The sequence below is a fragment of the Eulemur rufifrons genome, chromosome 11 (assembly GCF_041146395.1).
Source record: "Eulemur rufifrons isolate Redbay chromosome 11, OSU_ERuf_1, whole genome shotgun sequence".
Classification (NCBI taxonomy): Eukaryota; Metazoa; Chordata; class Mammalia; order Primates; family Lemuridae; genus Eulemur; species Eulemur rufifrons.
Genome location: NC_090993.1, coordinates 10,621,530 through 10,639,716, shown reverse-complemented (window position 1 = coordinate 10,639,716; position 18,187 = coordinate 10,621,530). Strand labels below are relative to the sequence as shown.

General features: G+C 41.6%; 1 protein-coding gene across 3 annotated transcripts in view; it reads right to left on the bottom strand.

Moving 5' to 3' along the window:
• Window positions 1-18,187, bottom strand: part of MTR (5-methyltetrahydrofolate-homocysteine methyltransferase) — a 94,542-nt gene that overhangs the window by 66,571 nt on the left and 9,784 nt on the right. For all 3 annotated transcript variants that reach the window (XM_069484570.1, XM_069484572.1, XM_069484571.1), the window contains exons 3-12: window positions 17,026-17,115; window positions 14,496-14,565; window positions 12,674-12,766; window positions 10,969-11,075; window positions 8,696-8,755; window positions 7,798-7,892; window positions 5,546-5,646; window positions 4,407-4,468; window positions 3,223-3,290; window positions 868-947 (exon numbers count right to left, since the gene is read on the bottom strand). In XM_069484570.1, coding sequence (XP_069340671.1) covers window positions 868-947; window positions 3,223-3,290; window positions 4,407-4,468; window positions 5,546-5,646; window positions 7,798-7,892; window positions 8,696-8,755; window positions 10,969-11,075; window positions 12,674-12,766; window positions 14,496-14,565; window positions 17,026-17,115 — 826 coding nt within the window. The remainder of the gene's footprint in view (window positions 1-867; window positions 948-3,222; window positions 3,291-4,406; window positions 4,469-5,545; window positions 5,647-7,797; window positions 7,893-8,695; window positions 8,756-10,968; window positions 11,076-12,673; window positions 12,767-14,495; window positions 14,566-17,025; window positions 17,116-18,187) is intronic.

Sequence of the window (18,187 nt, the reverse complement as noted above, 5' to 3'; positions counted from 1 at the left end):
TGGGATTATTCTGTGCAACATGTTCTGAGTGAGCAAAGTGACATTACTTTTGCTGTCACTTGTATTTTATTTCACTTTTCATAGGATAACATAAGAGACAAAAATATTTCAATTTAGAGAGATCTTAAATTCAAAGCTATTCAAGAACATAATTCTCCATATGTGTTATCCGCAAGTTCTCTAAAAATCATGCCTTATTTTTTTGGCTTAAAGTTACCATCTAAAATTTCATCAAAGTATTGAGACAAATATATGAAATTTAGTTATTTTTCTAACAGTTGGCACAATGACTATTTTACTAACGTTCCTTCTTTGAATGCCAAAACTCGTGCTTACAGGATTCTGTTGAGAACTAACAGAAACTAAATATTGCAACTTTTTCTAAAGAGTTGACACATGGCAACTGTAAGATTACAACAATAATATTTTGGAAGCAAACAAAATTTTCTGGCAAGGTGCCGCTGCCATTACCAAACACTGGGCCTTGGCAGTTTGGAATTTTCAATTACTAGTAGCAACCTGACAATTAAAATTGTTAGGTTGTGGCCAAGAGCATGTTTTCAAAACAGTGCACAAAGAGACAGAACCACAGGGCTCCCGTTCTAACCCAGGCACTGCCTGGGCAAATCACCTGACCCTTCATTCATTTTTACCCTGAAGTTGATGTCTTCTCACTCCTGCCCTGCCTGGCAGAAAAAGAGGGTTCTTCCCTATAATTCATTTAAGTGCCAAGAAAAATACGTATTCTTCTTTGACCTAACAAACAAGTTCTTTGGCACAAACATCACTACCACTTAGAATGAACATAGTAAATACATTCTACAAACGGTTTCTGAAATCACAAACACCAACATCTTCCTGACTTACCAGACAGTAACATATGTCCTTCAAAAACAGTGGCAGGTGGAACTCTAGGCTTACAGTCTTTCACAGCTTTGGCAATTTCCCTGAGTTGAAAGAGAAAACGCTAGATCCATTAATTCAGAATAAAATAAATTTAATGAAACTAATTTCAAGCAATGAAATTAAGTCTATTGAATGTAACTATGCATATAATTATAAACCTGCTTCCAAATGGGCAGGCAATAGTTATGCCTTTTAGTTTTCTCAGTAATGCAGAAAATTAATCTATAAACTTTATATGCCTGCCCGGTCGGCTGTGCACTGGCTACGTCAATTCTGCTTTCAGAGACGTGAACCTGGAGGACCTGACGGTTTGCACAAATGCAAAGAGCAAACCTCCTCCCCTTCTTCCCCAAATCCGCAGATGTCCTTTACTCTAGCAAAGCCACACACAGAACATGTCCTTGCTTAATAGTCTAACAGAAAAAAAGGCGTCAGCTTTGAGGAGGAGGGGCAGACAGGAACAGAGGAGCTAAGGGCGGAGGGAATCGGTCCCGCAGATGGTTTTCCTGGAGCACACAGCAGGGAGGGTGCAGAGCAGTAGAGCACTAAAGCTCCAACATGATCACCCCTAAAAATTCATTTCCGTCATTCACACTCTCTTCTACTTTATCGGCTTTAATGAATCATGTCTGTGATCAATCAGGAAAATCTGGCTACTCCACTAAATTTATCGGCACCAGGAAGAGCTGCTCACTTTACTTCTCCCAAGTTAGTAATGTGGATGTCTAAGTCAAAGCAGCAAATTTATACACAGACAGATATAAATATACACAGACACAAACACACAGAGATATTTAAAACAACTCCTCTGTTTGAAGAGGAAATGAACTTAAAAAACAAAAAGAGGTAGTCTGTGATCCAAAGATAAGCTATGTTCAACTACTGATAGCTTTCGGATATTATTTAAAAGATGTTTAAAAAAATTATGTTTATTAAGAGTCCATCAGAGAAGTCACCAAAAGCAGCGAGCCATTAGTCATTCAGCAGAGTGAACACATTGTACGCACGAAGGCAGACGCACAATAGGGAGACGACTGGCTCAAAATACACTCATCAGTCACTCTGGGGAAAACACAAACACAGCCATCCTAAACATGTTCTGTTTCACTGACTTCCAATCTTCCCGTAAGCCACAGAACTGTCAGGAATTAAGCATACATGGCCATGCTCTTCCTTCACTCCCTTCCTTCATATACTCACTTGTAAACATGAATTAGGCAACTACTGTGTGCCAGGCAAGGTGAAGGCACTTCCCTTCGTCTTGCTGTGTTCTCCTTCCACGAGAGAACTGAATCGAGGCAGGTATTTGCCAATGAGAAATACAACACGAGTCGCCCCTCTTTCAGAATGCAAATATTACTCAGATATTTAAGAACAGAATATCAGGATATCTGGGATTTGCTTTTACCACATTCCAGGGTGGAAAAGTTAGAAGATGAATAAAATAAGAACAGCAAAACATTGAAAATTATGGCAACTATGTGTAACGCACATAGAGAGATTCATTTTATTATTTCTCTACGTTTACTTTTGGAATTTTTCATAGTATAAAGGCATTTAAGCTTGCTGGGGCTGCCGTAACCAAGTACCACAGGCAGGATGGCTTAAAAACAGAAATTTATTTTCTTACAATTTGGAGGCCAGAAGTCTGAGGTCAAGATGTCAGCAGGGTTGGTTTCTTCTGAGGCCTCTCTCGTGGCTTCTAGGTGGCTGTCTTCTCCCTGTGTCTCTACGTGGTCTTCCCTCCCTGTGTGCCCCTGTGTCCTCTTCTTACAAGGACACCAATCATATAGGATTAGGGTCCACCGTATGACCTCATTTTACCTTAACTACCTCTTTCTTTTTTTTTTTTTTTTTTTGTTGAGACAGAGTCTCACTTTGTTGCCCAGGCTAGAGTGAGTGCCGTGGCGTCAGCTTAGCTCACAGCAACCTCAGACTCCTCGGCTTAAGCGATCCTACTGCCTCAGCCTCCCGAGTAGCTGGGACTACAGGCATGCGCCACTATGCCCGGCTAATTTTTTCTATATAGATTTTTAGTTGTCCATATAATGTCTTTCTATTTTTAGTAGAGACGGGGTCTCGCTCAGGCTGGTCTCGAACTCCCGACCTTGAGCAATCCACCCGCCTCGGCCTCCCAGAGTGCTAGGATTACAGGCGTGAGCCACCGCGCCCGGCCCTTAACTACCTCTTTCAAGGCGCTATCTCTAAATGCAGTCACATTCTGAGACACTGGGAGTTAGGACTTCAACACAGCAATTTTGGGAGGACACAATTCAGCCCATGACAAGAGGTAAACTATTTAGAAGTGACTATTACCTGATATGATCTGGTGTCGAACCACAGCATCCACCAACTATATTGACCAAGCCATCCACAGCAAAGCTCTGCATTTAGGAAAAGCCGAAGTTTCCATGAGTTCATCTGAATTTTAAATTCACCATCAATTCGGCATAAAAGCCATCTACATTTCCTGAATAACTAAGACTACGCTAAAAAGAGAGCTAAACATACTCAACTCTAGACATAAAGATGTCACATGCCCTAGATGTAAGGACAAACACGGAGAACAGTTCAGATACTATGAATTCCTCTGCACATTTAAAATGCAACAGGAGATTCATTTGCCTCGCTGCTGATATTAAAGAATTTTAACCCATTATGCTGAGCTGAATAAACGTGAGTTGGATAATACAGTTTCAAACAACGTTTAAAATGAGTATCAGCTTTTACATTTAAATTAATTTAAAATTTTCTCAATAAAAATTCAGTTCCTCTGTCACACTGGTCACGTTTCAAGTACTCCAATTACGACACGTGGCAGTGGCTACATATAGGACAGCATGGGTCCAGCGTTTGACCGTAGGCAAGAGAGGGAAGGACACAGTAACTGAGAGAGAAAGTCAGGGATCTGAGAAGTCAGAACACTGGGAAGATCATCTACATAAGATATGGGAACCATAAGAAGTCAAAAATAGTTGACAAGAGAGTATCTGCGAGACAGGCGCTAACAAGTTAAGGAATGGGGGACAGGGGACCCAGGGGACAGCAGATGAGTGCAATAAGGAGCAGTGGTGGGTGGTATGGTCTCATGACCCAGGATGGAAAGCTGTCAGGTACACGGGTGAGAGGGAGAATGACAGAAATGACAACGGTGGGCCAGAAAGACACCCTGCACCCAGCAGTTTGAGGGGCATAAGGGGAAGAAGCCACCACTTGGGAGGGGTGCAGAGGAAGCAACGTCTCAGAGGTGAGCAAAGTCCCAATGAGCTTGAGCTGGACTCGCTGGGAATGCTCCAGTGGCCACCAGTGCCAGCTGAGGACAGGGATGCTGACAGCGGGCCCTGCCCAGGCCTCCACCACCTTAATTCACAACAACTAATCTTTTCTTTGTTACACGGACAACGGGATTTCTTTGAGGAAAAATTCTGTTTCTAAATATTTTAAATCTGAAATTCTATCTTTCTGTCTCTTAGAAACCCAAGTGAAAGAGGATCCCTGACCTTCAGGTGCGTGGCCATCACAGAAGGCGTTTCGTCGTAGTCACCAAAGGTGTTGGGAAGACCTGAGAAAGGATGTTTCAAGCATTACTGGAAACCACCTTAACAAATACACATCATATTTTTGAAGGCTTTAGGTTAACATTAATAGCTATAAAATTTTATATTTATATTAAATGATTACCCGCAAACTCAAATTTTAACAATACATAATATTAACATGGCAAACACAGAAATACCACACTTAAAGAAGAATCACAGAGGAAAATAAACTTAATTTTTTTTTTCCATTTGAAAGAAAAGATGCACTGGTATCTCCTTCCCATGATGAAAATTCTTGGTACCTAGCTGCTTAGGGATGGGGGTGTAAGGAATACAACCTTTGAACTAATGAGCAATTAACATGCAATTAAAAACAATTAGTCTCCTTTCAAATACATTTTCCCAAGTAAGACTTTAGCCTCTAACTATCCAGTTCCCTGTTTTATTTATCATCCCCTTCTAGTTATCTTATTCCTGGTGGGAAATAAAATTTATTGTGCATTAAAATGTATATTCTTGGGGAAAGCAGGCTGGAAAATGATTTTAGCTAAGTAGCTAAGCAGTGCTCAAAAACATTCACAGGGAAATCTGGTTCACCCAAAACAAATTACCAATATTTAATTGGACGGTTTGAGAATTGTCCACAAATATCTTCACAACATTTACATACCATAAACTACAAGTCCTAGCTTTTAGAGAAGAAAATGGTAACAACACACAAGATTCTTCTTTTGCTCTTCTGCTAATAGAGTGGACCAGAGAAAAGGGCTCCCTCTCCTCTCCCTTGTGCCCATCTCTCTGGCCACATCCACATGGCAAGCACTGTCACCAAAAGCAAGGCTCTAGTCATTATGTGACTAGGCTCAATCCTGCAAGTTATGTCCTGTTCAAAGGCTTTATCCTGAGCCAAACTATTCTTTCAGGTCTAAAGGGAAACACTGGTCTAGACTCAAATACTTTTCATTTGGAAAATTCCTTTTTGAGTGTCAACTATACACCAACACCTGCAAAACAAATTCTTTTAATGAAGATCTGTTATCCCATCTGCCCGTGTCTTGTGTGTTTTTATCTCCCCACGTGTGAGGCCCTGAAACACACACCTGCATTGGGGTAACACAGGACGTAGGCTGTCGTACATTTTCCAATGGTTTCAATAAAGGGTCTCATTTCAGCTGCACCCAAAGCGCAATTTAATCCAATGCTGGAAAAACACAGAGAAGATATTAGAAGCATCATCTCTCACTCAAAATATTTATGCACTTAAAGTTATGATGAAGAGAAGAAAATATCTAAAGCCAAGTGGACAACACATTTCCTAATTCAAAGCATTTTTATTCAACTACAGTCAAAGCCACCTCACGGAGGTCCCCTGCAGCACTGAGTATTTTTGCCCACGACTCCAACTTCATATAATCTGAGCTTAAGGACCCTGTCTACGGATGTGACTCCTTAAATAAGTTCACGGATTGGCTAATGGTTTATTGTGGGATAGAAATCCCAGCAAGCGAACACTGCCAAAAAGGATCTGATCTGAAAGCAGTACTTAAGGAAAGGGAAAAGGAAAATCTTGGAAGTGGAAGGAACATGAAATGATAGAAAGAAGCCGCCCTGGAAGTCCAGAAGACGAGGACTTGGTTCCTGCCCCGTAAGTAGAGTCTCTGCTATTCTACAGTGGGGGCCCCTGAGGTCTTCCAGAATTTAAGAAACAACCATGAAGCCACTGGACCATATAATCGCTTATGTTTTCGTATTTTACTTTTTTTTCTTCTACTATGATTCCTAAATGCAATCTGGTATCCTAGATTGGGTCCTGGAATAGAGAAAGGACATTAATGGAAAACTCTTGAAATCTGAAAAAAATCTGGAGTTTAGTTAACACAGGTTGAGTGTCCCTAATCTGAAAACTCATCTGTTGAGTTTTTCTCATCTGTTGAATGAAAAAAATAATACCCAATCAGTTCTAAGGGTTATGGTAAAGTTCAAACTAAATATCATATATGAAAATGTTTTATAAACTATATGTGACTGAAAGCTCGGCCACTTGTCCACGAGGCCAAATGAGAAGAACAAGGACACGTGGTTTGGGGAGGAGGAAAGAGACATTTTATTACTTTGCTGGCAGATGAGGAAGATGGAGACTCCTGTCTGAAATGCCATCGTCCTAATAATAAGCAGAATCACAGAGCTTTTAAAGGCTGGGCTCTCAGCTTCAGGCAATTGCTGTGCAACTACAGTTGGAGATTCTGATCCTCCCATCTCCGCTGAAGACAATCCCCTGATCTCCACTCAGGACCTCCCTTTCCCAGGTCTGGGCTGGGCCATCTCCTTTAGCACAAACAACAGAAGACTGACCCTGCCCCTCCCAACCACTGGGCAGGGATGGAGGTTTTAGTTCTCCAAAAGGAGTGGAGGATGTTTTAAAGAGACAGAAAATATTTTTGCCACTTTTTTCAAGCCATTCCCTCTGTTCCATGTTCCCCACTCTCAGTATCTCCCTTCCGTATCTATGGGAGGAGGGTGACTACGCTGTTACACTCTCACCTCAGCCTCTCGAGCAGCTGGGACTACAGGTGTGCACCAGCTGTGCCCGGATACCATGATAATTTTAAAGATAAAAACCTAAGCTTTAGGCCGGGCGCGGTGGCTCACGCCTGTAATCCTAGCACTCTGGGAGGCCGAGGTGGGCGGATCGTTTGAGCTCAGGAGTTCGAGACCAGCCTGAGCAAGAGCGAGACCCCACCTCTACCAAAAATAGAAAGAAATTATATGGACAGCTAAAAATATATATAGAAAAAATTAGCCGGGCATGGTGGCGCATGCCTGTAGTCCCAGCTACTCGGGAGGCTGAGACAGGAGGATCGCTTGAGCTCAGGAGTTTGAGGTTGCTGTGAGCTAGGCTGACGCCACGGCACTCACTCTAGCCTGGGCAACAGAGTGAGACTCTGTCTCAAAAAAAAAAAAAAAAAAAAAAAAAAAAAAAAACCTAAGCTTTAGCATTCCCACCTTATTCCAAGCTATAAGCAGGGAGGGGCATTGACCTAAAAGTGTAAGCGACTGACAATAGCTTTCAAGCGTTACCCAGCCAAGCACAGTCTTACCTACAAGAGGGATAGATACCCACAGACAAACAGGGGACCGTTTGGCTGGCCCAGGAGGTCTGAGAACTCTGCCGTCCCTCAACTGACCCTTTTAGGCAGTGGTCTTCCGAATCCCTTAGGGAAAGGCCTGAAAGGCCTTAAAGGAAGTGGTACAAGTGGCAATACGTGGAAGCAGTCCCCTGCCAGGTCACATTCTGTGGCTGGCAGAAAGGATCCCCACGGAAGGGAGTCAAAGTCAAGTCAAGGTCACTCACCAGAGCGGGTCTGCGTGAGACACGCTGATGACAAACGCCTCTCCTGTCTGTCCCGAAAGAGTCCGCCCACTTTTATCAACAATCGTTCCTGAAATCTGAATTCATAAAGTAAATGAAGTCAACAACATAGACCTAAGGATGTAACCACAAAAACAAAATAAAATGAACGAGCTGGCTTTGTTCTTTCCTGAGGCAGAGAACGGTGGAGCTCAGACTCCAAGGCAGCACCTTTGTAGGGTCAGAACAGACACGTGCCAAGTGACGGGGGGGGGGGGGGGGGGGGGGGGGGGGGGGGGCGGGGAGGTGGTAAGAGACAGGGGAAAGGGAAAGTCGCAGAGCAAAAGCAGCGACCAAAACAGCTTTAGAGTTCCCAGGTCTAGACCCATCAGGGGCACCGTTCCCAGAGTTACCTCGGGTTATCCCGACCACCTGCTGGTAAACATCTGACTTCCCTAACACCCTGGATTGGATTCTATTCTACTCTCTCACCTAGCAATCTTAGGACTCTCATGGAGGTCTGCCTGTCGGGTTAATAAATTGGCATTCTGGTGTCTTCAGTGACAGGTACACGGCAGCCGGCCATGCAAGGCCACCCCTTCCTGGGCCCTAATGAGACTGACGGTCTTTGAACCTTTGGCTTTAGAGGACCAATACGGCCAGGCGTCTTTTGAACGGCCTGCCTTCCACCAGCCACTTCTAGATTCATTTTCCTGGCCTCTCCAGAGATAAAAGACAGTTACTGCTCTAGAAGTGGTGGCAGGGAAGTGAACAGAAGAAGTTTAGGTGGTTTCTGAAAGATATCATCAATAGATCTACTCTCCAAGGGGAGGAAAGAAACATACGCTAAAATGGCAATTATTAATAAAAGAATTTATCACGCCAACATTTTAGAACTTACAAAGATAGGCCGGGGAGCGTACTTTTCTTCAAAAAGTTTCTGGAGTGCAAACAAGGCTGCCTGTGAAGGGAAAACAGGAAGAACATCTTTATTTCTGAAAGACTGTGTCCAAGGTCAGTCTAACTGCCTGATCAGAACGCACCCTGATTAAGAACTCTTCGGATAAGACATACAAAGAGCTCTCTGGGGAGAAGAAAACTGTCTTCTCTATAACACACGACCTCAGACCCTCTTTCTCAAGTATAATACTATACATACTAAAACAAAACAAACTCTGACAAAGTTCACCTACAAACAAATATTTCCTCTGAGGAAGAGCTCTTCTTTCTTCCTTTCTTCCCTCAATAAAAATTAATAAGTAAATTCAATTAGAAAGCTCTTGCCTTCCACATCTTTTCATATACGTGGTAGGTATATGAACCAACAGTGAGTTTAGGGTGGATTGTAAAAGTATAAATCCCATGTTACTCTGTGCTGCTCAATCCATGTTTTAAGTTCTGAGGAACAGATCTTTTTATCATTATATTTTTTTGATTCTAAGATGTGAATGTTTTCACAATTAATTTTTTGAAATCACAATGCAGCCTGTAATTAATGCATGCCTTCTCCGTGATGGTACGGTTTCTTTTAACAGAAAGTTATTAAGTCAAAAATATCATAATTTCCTTTTTAGAACTAGACAAATTCGGCCGGGCGCGGTGGCTCACGCCTGTAATCCTAGCACTCCAAGAGGCAGAGGCAGGTGGATCGCTGGAGGTCAGGGGTTCGAGACCAGCCTGAGCAAGAGCGAGAACCCCATTTCTACTAAAAATAGAAAGAAATTATTTGGCCAACTAAAATATATACATACAGAAAAAATTAGCCGGGCATGGTGGCGCATGCCTGTAGTCCCAGCTACTCGGGAGGCTGAGGCGGGAGGATCGCTTGAGCCCAGGAGTCTGAGGTTGCTGTGAGCTAGGCTGACGCCATGGCACTCACTCTAGCCCAGGCAACAAAGTGAGACTCTGTCTCAAAAAAAAAAAAAAAAAGTCAAACAACAAACTGGAGGGCAGAATTTGCTACTCATTACTGACAAGGGCCTGATTTCCTTAGTAAAAGCCTCAAGACCAAAAATCCAAGGGCACAGGACATAAATCACAAAAAAAGGAAATATAAATGGCTCTAAAAGTAAAGAAAGATGCTCAATTTCATTAATAGTAAGAAAAATACAAATTAAAACCACTTTTCATCTGTCGAATTGGAAAAGGTCAAAGAGTTTAATAATACGCTGTGTGAGTGAGGATGTAATGAAATCAGCACTACTGTACACTGCTTGCTGAGGGGCAATGCATGAGAACAATCTCAAAGGAGGGTACGAAAGATAAAAATGAACAAAGCATGTAGCCTTTGATGCCGCAATTTCACTTGTAGAAATTGCGTCCACACGTACGCTGTGCAAAGTCATGTGTTTAAAGATGTTTGCTTTCACCCCATATGCTCATCTACCTTTGTATATATGCAAGGAACACAAACACACACAAACACATATGCTCGTATCTGTTTAGAATCTGTCAGGATTCCCAAAGGGGCAGTGGCAGTTGTCTCCGGGAAAGGAGCTAGACACACCAGGGAACTAGGAGAGGGAAGAATATTTACTTTTCATTCCATATATTTATGATTTTTTTTTCTTTTTTTCTTTTTTTTTTTTTTTTTGAGACAGGGTCTCATTCTATTCCCTGAGCTAGCTTGCAGTGGTGTCATCATAGCTCACTGTAACCTCAAACCTGGGCTCAAGCGATCCTCCTGCCTCAGCCTCCTGAGTAGCTGGGACTACAGGCGAGTGCCACCATGCCCAGCTAATTTTTCTATTTTTTGTAGAGACGGGGTCTTGCTCTTGTTCTGGCTGGTCTCAAACTCCTGACCGCAAGTGACCCTCCTGCCTTGGCCTTCCAAAGGGCTAGCATTACAAGCTTGAGCCACAGCACCCAGCCTAAGTATCTTTTGAATTTAGAACCATGAGCATGTATGTATTTCCTACACATATATGCACTTATGGTAACTATATATAAAAATATTTTTCATAATTAGAAAAATTTTTTAAAAGCTAAAAGAATAGTGTTTTGAAGTTTTTCTTATTTTTCTGGTCTGATAAAAACATTCAAAATACAATGGAGCAAATACAGGAAATTTATTTAACTTTGATAATGGCTATTATTATCTTCTTACTGTCAATACGTTAGGGGGTTCATCACAGCCCTCACCCCAGTGCTGTCCTTTTTTCTGCCTTCACTCACCTTGGCATTGGCAGTATCAAAAATCGTTTCGATGAGTAAGATATCGACCCCACCATCCAGAAGCCCTTTGGCTTGCTCTTCGTAGGCTTCAACAAGTTCATCAAACGCTGCAAAAGATAAATCACACCCAGCCCATCGGTCATCAATTTTATAGAATGGCCCCAGGGTATGATAAGTGCAGGTCTTGAACCTGTGAACTATTGGGGGTTTACAACACACAGTTTAAAGAAAACACTGCCCTTTTGTAAGAAACAGTTGGCAGAAACAGACGGTAAACAAGTAAATGGAACACAGTTGTTCTTAGACGCTTGCCGCCACTTAATCTCCAACTTCCCATGTATGAGCTGAAGAGTGGGTGAGCAGGTGTCTGCATTTCTTGAGCCATGCACCTTACTTCAACATCTTTAAAATTCATTCCATAGATCACTTTAATCAACCAATTAAGAGATGAGTGTGAGAAACATGTCACACTGATTTGGCTGCATCACAGGTTGAGTTGAAATCTCACTCTCTTTCTGGTAAAAGGCTGCAGTCCCACGGATTTTGTTCCGGCTCTTACAGGAATTCCTTCAGACAGGAAACCTGTCTGCTGGGCAATTTCAGTCTCAAACAAATGTGTTCAATCCCTCCAAGGTAAAATTTTTGTTAGAAACGTCTTGAGTTGTTTATTTCCACCTGAGAGGTCATCCCTCTCCCCATTTTATCTCCCAACCATAAAAGAAAAAACGCTCAGCTATTCAACAGAGATGCCTAAACATTACATTTATATTTGCTGTATAAATGTACAGGAAGTCCTCACTTAACATCTTCAACAGGTTCTCAGAAGCTGTGACTTCAAGCAGGCGACGTATAACAAAACCATTGTTTTTCCTCATTGTCATAATGAAACAGCAGTGAAGGAAACCACGTTATTCGAGGTTTCTGGACATCATTTTGCTTAAATGTTTCCAAGAACCTGCTGATGCTGTTACGTGAGGACTTGCTGTACTTCACCTTACGCGGCCAGCACAAGAGCAGGAGAGGTTGGCTCCCCACCGTCGTGTCCAGACCAGAGAGGGTGTCGACCACACATAAGCACGGTACGAGCAACTCCTGGTGACATGCAAAGCTCTATAACCAAAACCTACAAACTGTACTGGCCTGAACTCGTCACTCACACAAAATCCATTACCAGACATGGCATCATTACTATTCAGCTCTGATACCTTAATTCTTTTTGTTTTTTATAGTCTTAATGCTTAGAAATTGACCTTGATTTCTGGATTTTTTTGGTCAAATCTCCATACAAGCGTGTTTATACATGCTAGTTCATAATGCTAGTATGTTTAGATAGTTTGGATGCTTTCTAATAAATTAAATGGGGATATAGTGGGTTATTTTATAACAGACTAAAGCCTAGTATCCAAATTTGCTCAGCTTCTCAATTTAAAGCTTTTTTTTCTATCATTTTATTTCCACAGCTGATACAGAAGCACTAACACAACATCATATACATCTGAAAGCAAGTTCAAATAACAATAATGGCATCTAACTTTTTATTTAGATGTCTACTATACTCCAAGCACTGTTGTAAGCCCTTTACATGGATTAAGTCACAGTAACTCTGAGGTAGACACTGTCATTGGTCCCATTTTACAGATTTGCAGATTACTGAAGCACAGAGGTACTTGCCCAAGAACAATGATCATGTATGAGAAATACTCACTGATGTTCCTGTAATCTGGTCTTTCCACGGATGGGGACACAGAGAGTGTCTTATTAGTTGGGCCCAGAGCTCCTGCCACAAACCTCTTAATCCCTTTGGGAAAAGAAAAACAAGCGTGAAATCTAAACGACTCAATCTTTTTGTTGCGAATCAACAGGCTGTAAGATTTTTCCTGGAACACAGGTCTACAATCCTTTGTCCACAGCTCTGAAATCCAAAAAGCTCTAAAGCCCAATTTTTTTCTTAATTTGACAACACAACTGACCTCTATTAAACAAGAGGCTATTTATAATCTTTATCCCACTTTAGTAGGATGATTAATAGACTTTGCTAATATATATTTGATCACCGGGGTTGCCCCAGATTTCACTGAGGAAATTATGTTATATAGAAGATATGCATAAATTATCACTAAGCCAATTCAAAAAACTCAGAATTCTCACACATCTGACCTCAAAGCATTTCAGTAAACAATCCTTTTCTAATACCATAGCTGTGTTTGGACAAATTATCTGTCCTCCTATTCTTAAGAAAGGTCCTAAACTTAACGCAGGTTCTGCAAACTTGCCTCATAGAAGCATTCAACCTGAAATGCTCCCTAGCACCACACTGCAGGCCCTTCACTGGGGGAAATATCAAATCAGGATCAACAATTACAAAGCCTGAAATCGAAGTATGAAGCAGATTAAATCTTACTTAACTCTTTAATAACCTTTTCTTTAGGCTGGAGTCTAGGTGTTTCTAAAATGGCCTGGGAAGTTTTGTTCATTTACATATCACAACAGAAGCCAGGGGTCATACTGCTCATTACCTTGGGTGATTCTAGACACTCACTCATTGGGGCTATGCTTTATAATTTAACTAAAGACTAACAACCAGTTGATAATCCAGTTGGAACAGGTTTACAGGCCCAAATATTCTTTATCTTCCCCAAAGCTGAGCAGGAATGTGGGTATAAGAAAAATGTCCTTAACTCTCCTTGCTTTAGCTGGTTCAATATCCTCTGACCTGTGACTGTGGTAGGGTAACAGTCTATGCATTTCCATGGATTTAAACATTATCTCTCAGAAACAGAGTTCCCGTAAATTGCTTTGGTCTTCATTAGTATGCTGTGCGTCACTCCATACCAATTTTGCTTTACTCTTGGCAATAACTTCACATTTCCAAATCTTCAGGGGCTCCATGTATTTCTTCTATTCCTTTCCCTCCCGCCAGCTGGTGCCCAAGTGTTCTCATGGCAGCCAGCCAGAAGGCTAGTTATTTTAGGAGTCACTTTTCAAGTTCCAGCAAGACTGAATCTAACGCCACACTCTTCTGTGCGCTGCACAGAGCCTTCAAGGACATCAGCAGTATAAAGGGGAAAATGTTCAAAAGACAATCTTTCCACCTAGATAAGCCAATCATGGGGTGGGGGGTGGGCTTTAAAAGGATAAGATGAAATATCCTAATGATAGCCAAAATAATCAAAACAGACAGCTGTCACTTAATAACCTGATGATGTGCTTCCAAAAGGAGAAAAATCATTTTAGCTCTCAATACCCAAGGAAGCCATGGGCCTGGCTACAAAGTCAGGCTGTAACCATCAGCAGGGTAAAACAGTAAACCCTGAGCCCAAGGCCCAGAGCGATAGCATCGACTCAGAGACACTGAATGCTTGATTATCAAACTGCAGAAAAGTAACCTACAAACAAGTCAAATACAGCATCTACAGTGGTGCTCGTAAGCCAAAGATCATGCAAAGAAAAACTGCTGTAAGGACAGCACATTATAGCTGAGAACATCCGAGGAATCATGTGCACAAACAAGGAAGAATGTTCCTTACCCGTCTGGAGAGTTATCTCCTCGGCAGCTTTTCTGGCCACTCCTGCAGAGCACTTGTTCATCTCGTAGGCCTAATGTATCAACCGCAAACATTAGCTTGTCCTTCGGTTCCTTCATACAGTAAGTAATGAATTCATAATCATCCAATACCCAGTTTTATTCAGTAAGGAAATACAGAACGAATTTATCTGAGGTCTGAGTTAAATCCTAGCCAAGAAGACCTATCAGCCCCAGCCTTGAAAGGCAGGAGGGAAAGGCATGAATCCTCGGGAACTGCCGTTAGGTTTTCTCAAACCATGAGCTGGCTGGTAAAAAGAGCGATCTCTAGACGTTTGATATGTCAGAGAATAAGCTGATGCAGTTAAATATTCCGAGAATTAATTAAAAAATACAGTAATGGGAAAAGCATAGGCTTCAGAGGCAGGAGACTGGGATTCAAGGATAAGCTCGGTCACTGCGGGACCGGGAGGTTCCCATAGCAACTTCCCCAGGCCTTGACTTCCTTCCCTGTACAATCGTTGGAATCAGTGGTTCCGAATTGTTTGTAGATTATTATTAACCTCTTGAGAATTTGATAAAGTACAATGAACCCTCTCCCCAAGAAACAAAAAGAATACATAGACACAGTGTTACCTACGGTGTAAGGAGGTTCATGGCCAGGTGAGGAGGTCTCAGATTTGTTATCATCAAGATCCATTCCAATTCTGAGAGCCCATGCGTCTTGGATCCTTATATCCAGTAATTAAAAAACCACAATATCCTAGATAGGGGTTGGCAAACCGTGGCTCATAGGACGTATCTAGTCCACTGCCTGTTTTTGTACATAAAGTTTTATTGGAATATAGGATGCCCATGTATTTGCATATTATCTGTGGCTGGTTTTGCAGTACAATGACAGAATTGAGTAGTTACAAGAGACTATGTGGCCAAAAAAGCCTAAAATATTTACTATCTGGCCCTTTGGAAAAAATGTTTGCCAACTCCTGCTCTAAAATAATGCACAAACTGGAACACTATTTCATTTTCCCTTGATAACCCCAATGGCACTCAATCTCACAACACCCCAGTAGCACGAGAAAAATCCATGTTGGGGCACTTGGGGCTACTTATGTGAAAACAGAAGCTTGTGTCTGGAAACCAAATCTGCCACCCACCCCTATTAGGATGGCAACTATCAAAAAACTAGAAAACAAAAATTGTTGGCAAGGATGTGAAAATACTGAAACCCTTGTTCACCACTGGTGGGAATGTAAAATGGCACAGCCACTGTGAAGAACAGTACGGCAGTTCCTCACAAAGTTAAACACAGAATTACCGTATGATCCAGCAATTCTACTTCTGTCTATATATACAAAAGAATTGAACGCAGGGACTCAAACACATATTTCACACACATGTTCACAGCAGAAGTACTGTATATTCACAGCAACAAAAAGGACGAAGCAACCCAAATGTTCATCAGCAGAAAAATGATAAGCACATTGTGGTATATACACACAGTGGAATATTATTCAACCTTGAAAAGGAAGGAAATTCTGACACATACAACATGGGTGAACCTTGAGGATATTATGCTAAGTGAAATAAGCTAATCACAAAAGGCCAAATACCACATGATTCAACTTACATGAAGTACCTAGAATACTCAAATTCATAGAGATAGAAATTAGAATAGGCTGGGCGAGGTGGCTCATGCCTACAATCCCAGCACTTTGCGAGGCCAAAGCGGGAGGATTCACTTAAGCTAAAAAGTTCAAGATCAGCCTGAGCAACAGCGAGACCCCATCTCTACTAAAAATAGAAAAATTAGCCGGGCATGGTGACATGCACCTGTAGTCCCAGCTACATGGGAGGCTGAGGCAAGAGGATCACTTGAGCCCAGGAGTTTGAGGTTGCAGCAAGCTATGATGATGCCACTGCACTCTACTTGAGAGCAACAAAACAAGACTCTGGGGGGGGGGGGGGCGGGGAAGAGGGTAGAATAGGGCGTGCCACGGGCTGTGGGGTGGGAAGGAATGGGGAGTTATTTTCTAATGGATACAGAGTTTCAGTTTGGGAAGATGAAGAAGTTTTGGAGATGAATAGTGATGATGGTAGCGTAACACTGTGAATGTACTTAACATCACAGAACTGTACACTTAAAAATAGTTAAGATGGTAAATTTCATGTTACATGTATTTCACTACAAGTTCAAAAAAAAAAAAAGAAAGCAAGCAAATCTGCCACCCGATACTTAAAAAGGCCTCACAATACTGTGTGCATACAGCCAATGTTATGCCTTTATCAACAGCCACTGCATAGTAAGTATCATTTCATTGGATTATTACTTGCCCATAAAAGAAGCCAGTTGGAAAATGAACGGGCTGCTGTGTTCGTAAGCAGAAGAGCTTCAAACCATTTTCCTGTCTCACTACAGCAGGTAACGAGACACCAGCTTGACTCTGCAGCTTCTCGGGGCTTTCTCACTGGCAACTACCAATGCAGCAAATGCTTGTGAACATCTTACGTAAGTGGGAAAATGGAATTCTTACCAAGTGTTCAAGGCCATAATCGGCTTGGGCGATACTGGTGCTGCTAAAAGTATTTGTCTCAATGATATCTGCCCCGGCCAGCAAGTATTCCTGCAACAAAACATAATACTGTCAATTCTTATGAGTTTTAAAGTCTCTGTCTCTCAACAATAAACATGTCCTTTCACCACCACCACACCATTTTTTGACCACTTGATAAGACAAGGCTCGAGATGCAGAAAGGTATAAGGATTTCACAGAAAGGCATGTGTTATATATAAATAAAGAACCACAGAAGTTGAATTCAGACTAACTAACATGCTGAAGTTATATGAACTTAATCAAGTTCCTTAAACTCTCTGAGTCTCCTCATTTGAAAATATTATAGTCCTACTTCACAGGATGGCTATACGCTAATACAAGAAGCATATCAAACGTCTGGCACACCGTGGGCACTAACAAACATTAGTTCTGTTCCTTGACCTTCTCTCTGCTTCAGCACAAGCTGACCCGCACTGAGAACTGCACTGTCTCTGAGATCTCAAACTCTGACAATTCTTCCAGTCCACATCTGCCAGTCCCTCTGAACCGGATCTGCACCTTAACTGGAACCTTGAGCACTTAGGTGCCCCACTGTTCTCCCTGTTTGAAACCCATCTTCCTGGCTTCAGTCTTTAGTCACTATCTTAACCTCAATTTGACTGGTACCCTGGAATCTCTTGACCACCTTGATTTTGCAATAGTGAGTAAACCCAATCCCTCCTAAGTTGATGGATGTTTGCAGAAGAGCTGGGAAATGAAACCAAGATATACGTATTTATAATAACAATAAGTCACAAACATCCTAAATATCCATCAATAGGGAAATAGCTAAATAACTATAATATATTCATTTTATGACATGCTATGTGATAGCAAAAAAAAAAACATTGTGTACATCTACATATACTGACATGGAAAGATCTTACGAAGTACGGCTAAGTAGAAAAGTAAAATAGAATGATATGTAAAGCATGACACCATTAAATTTAAAACATGCACAAACAGTACTGTGAGTTTTCTACATATATATATATTCACCCACATACACACATATACTTATATATAAATGCATAACAAAATGATCTGGAAAGATACATACCAACTAATATCAGTGGTTATCTCTGGGGAAAAAATTACAGTC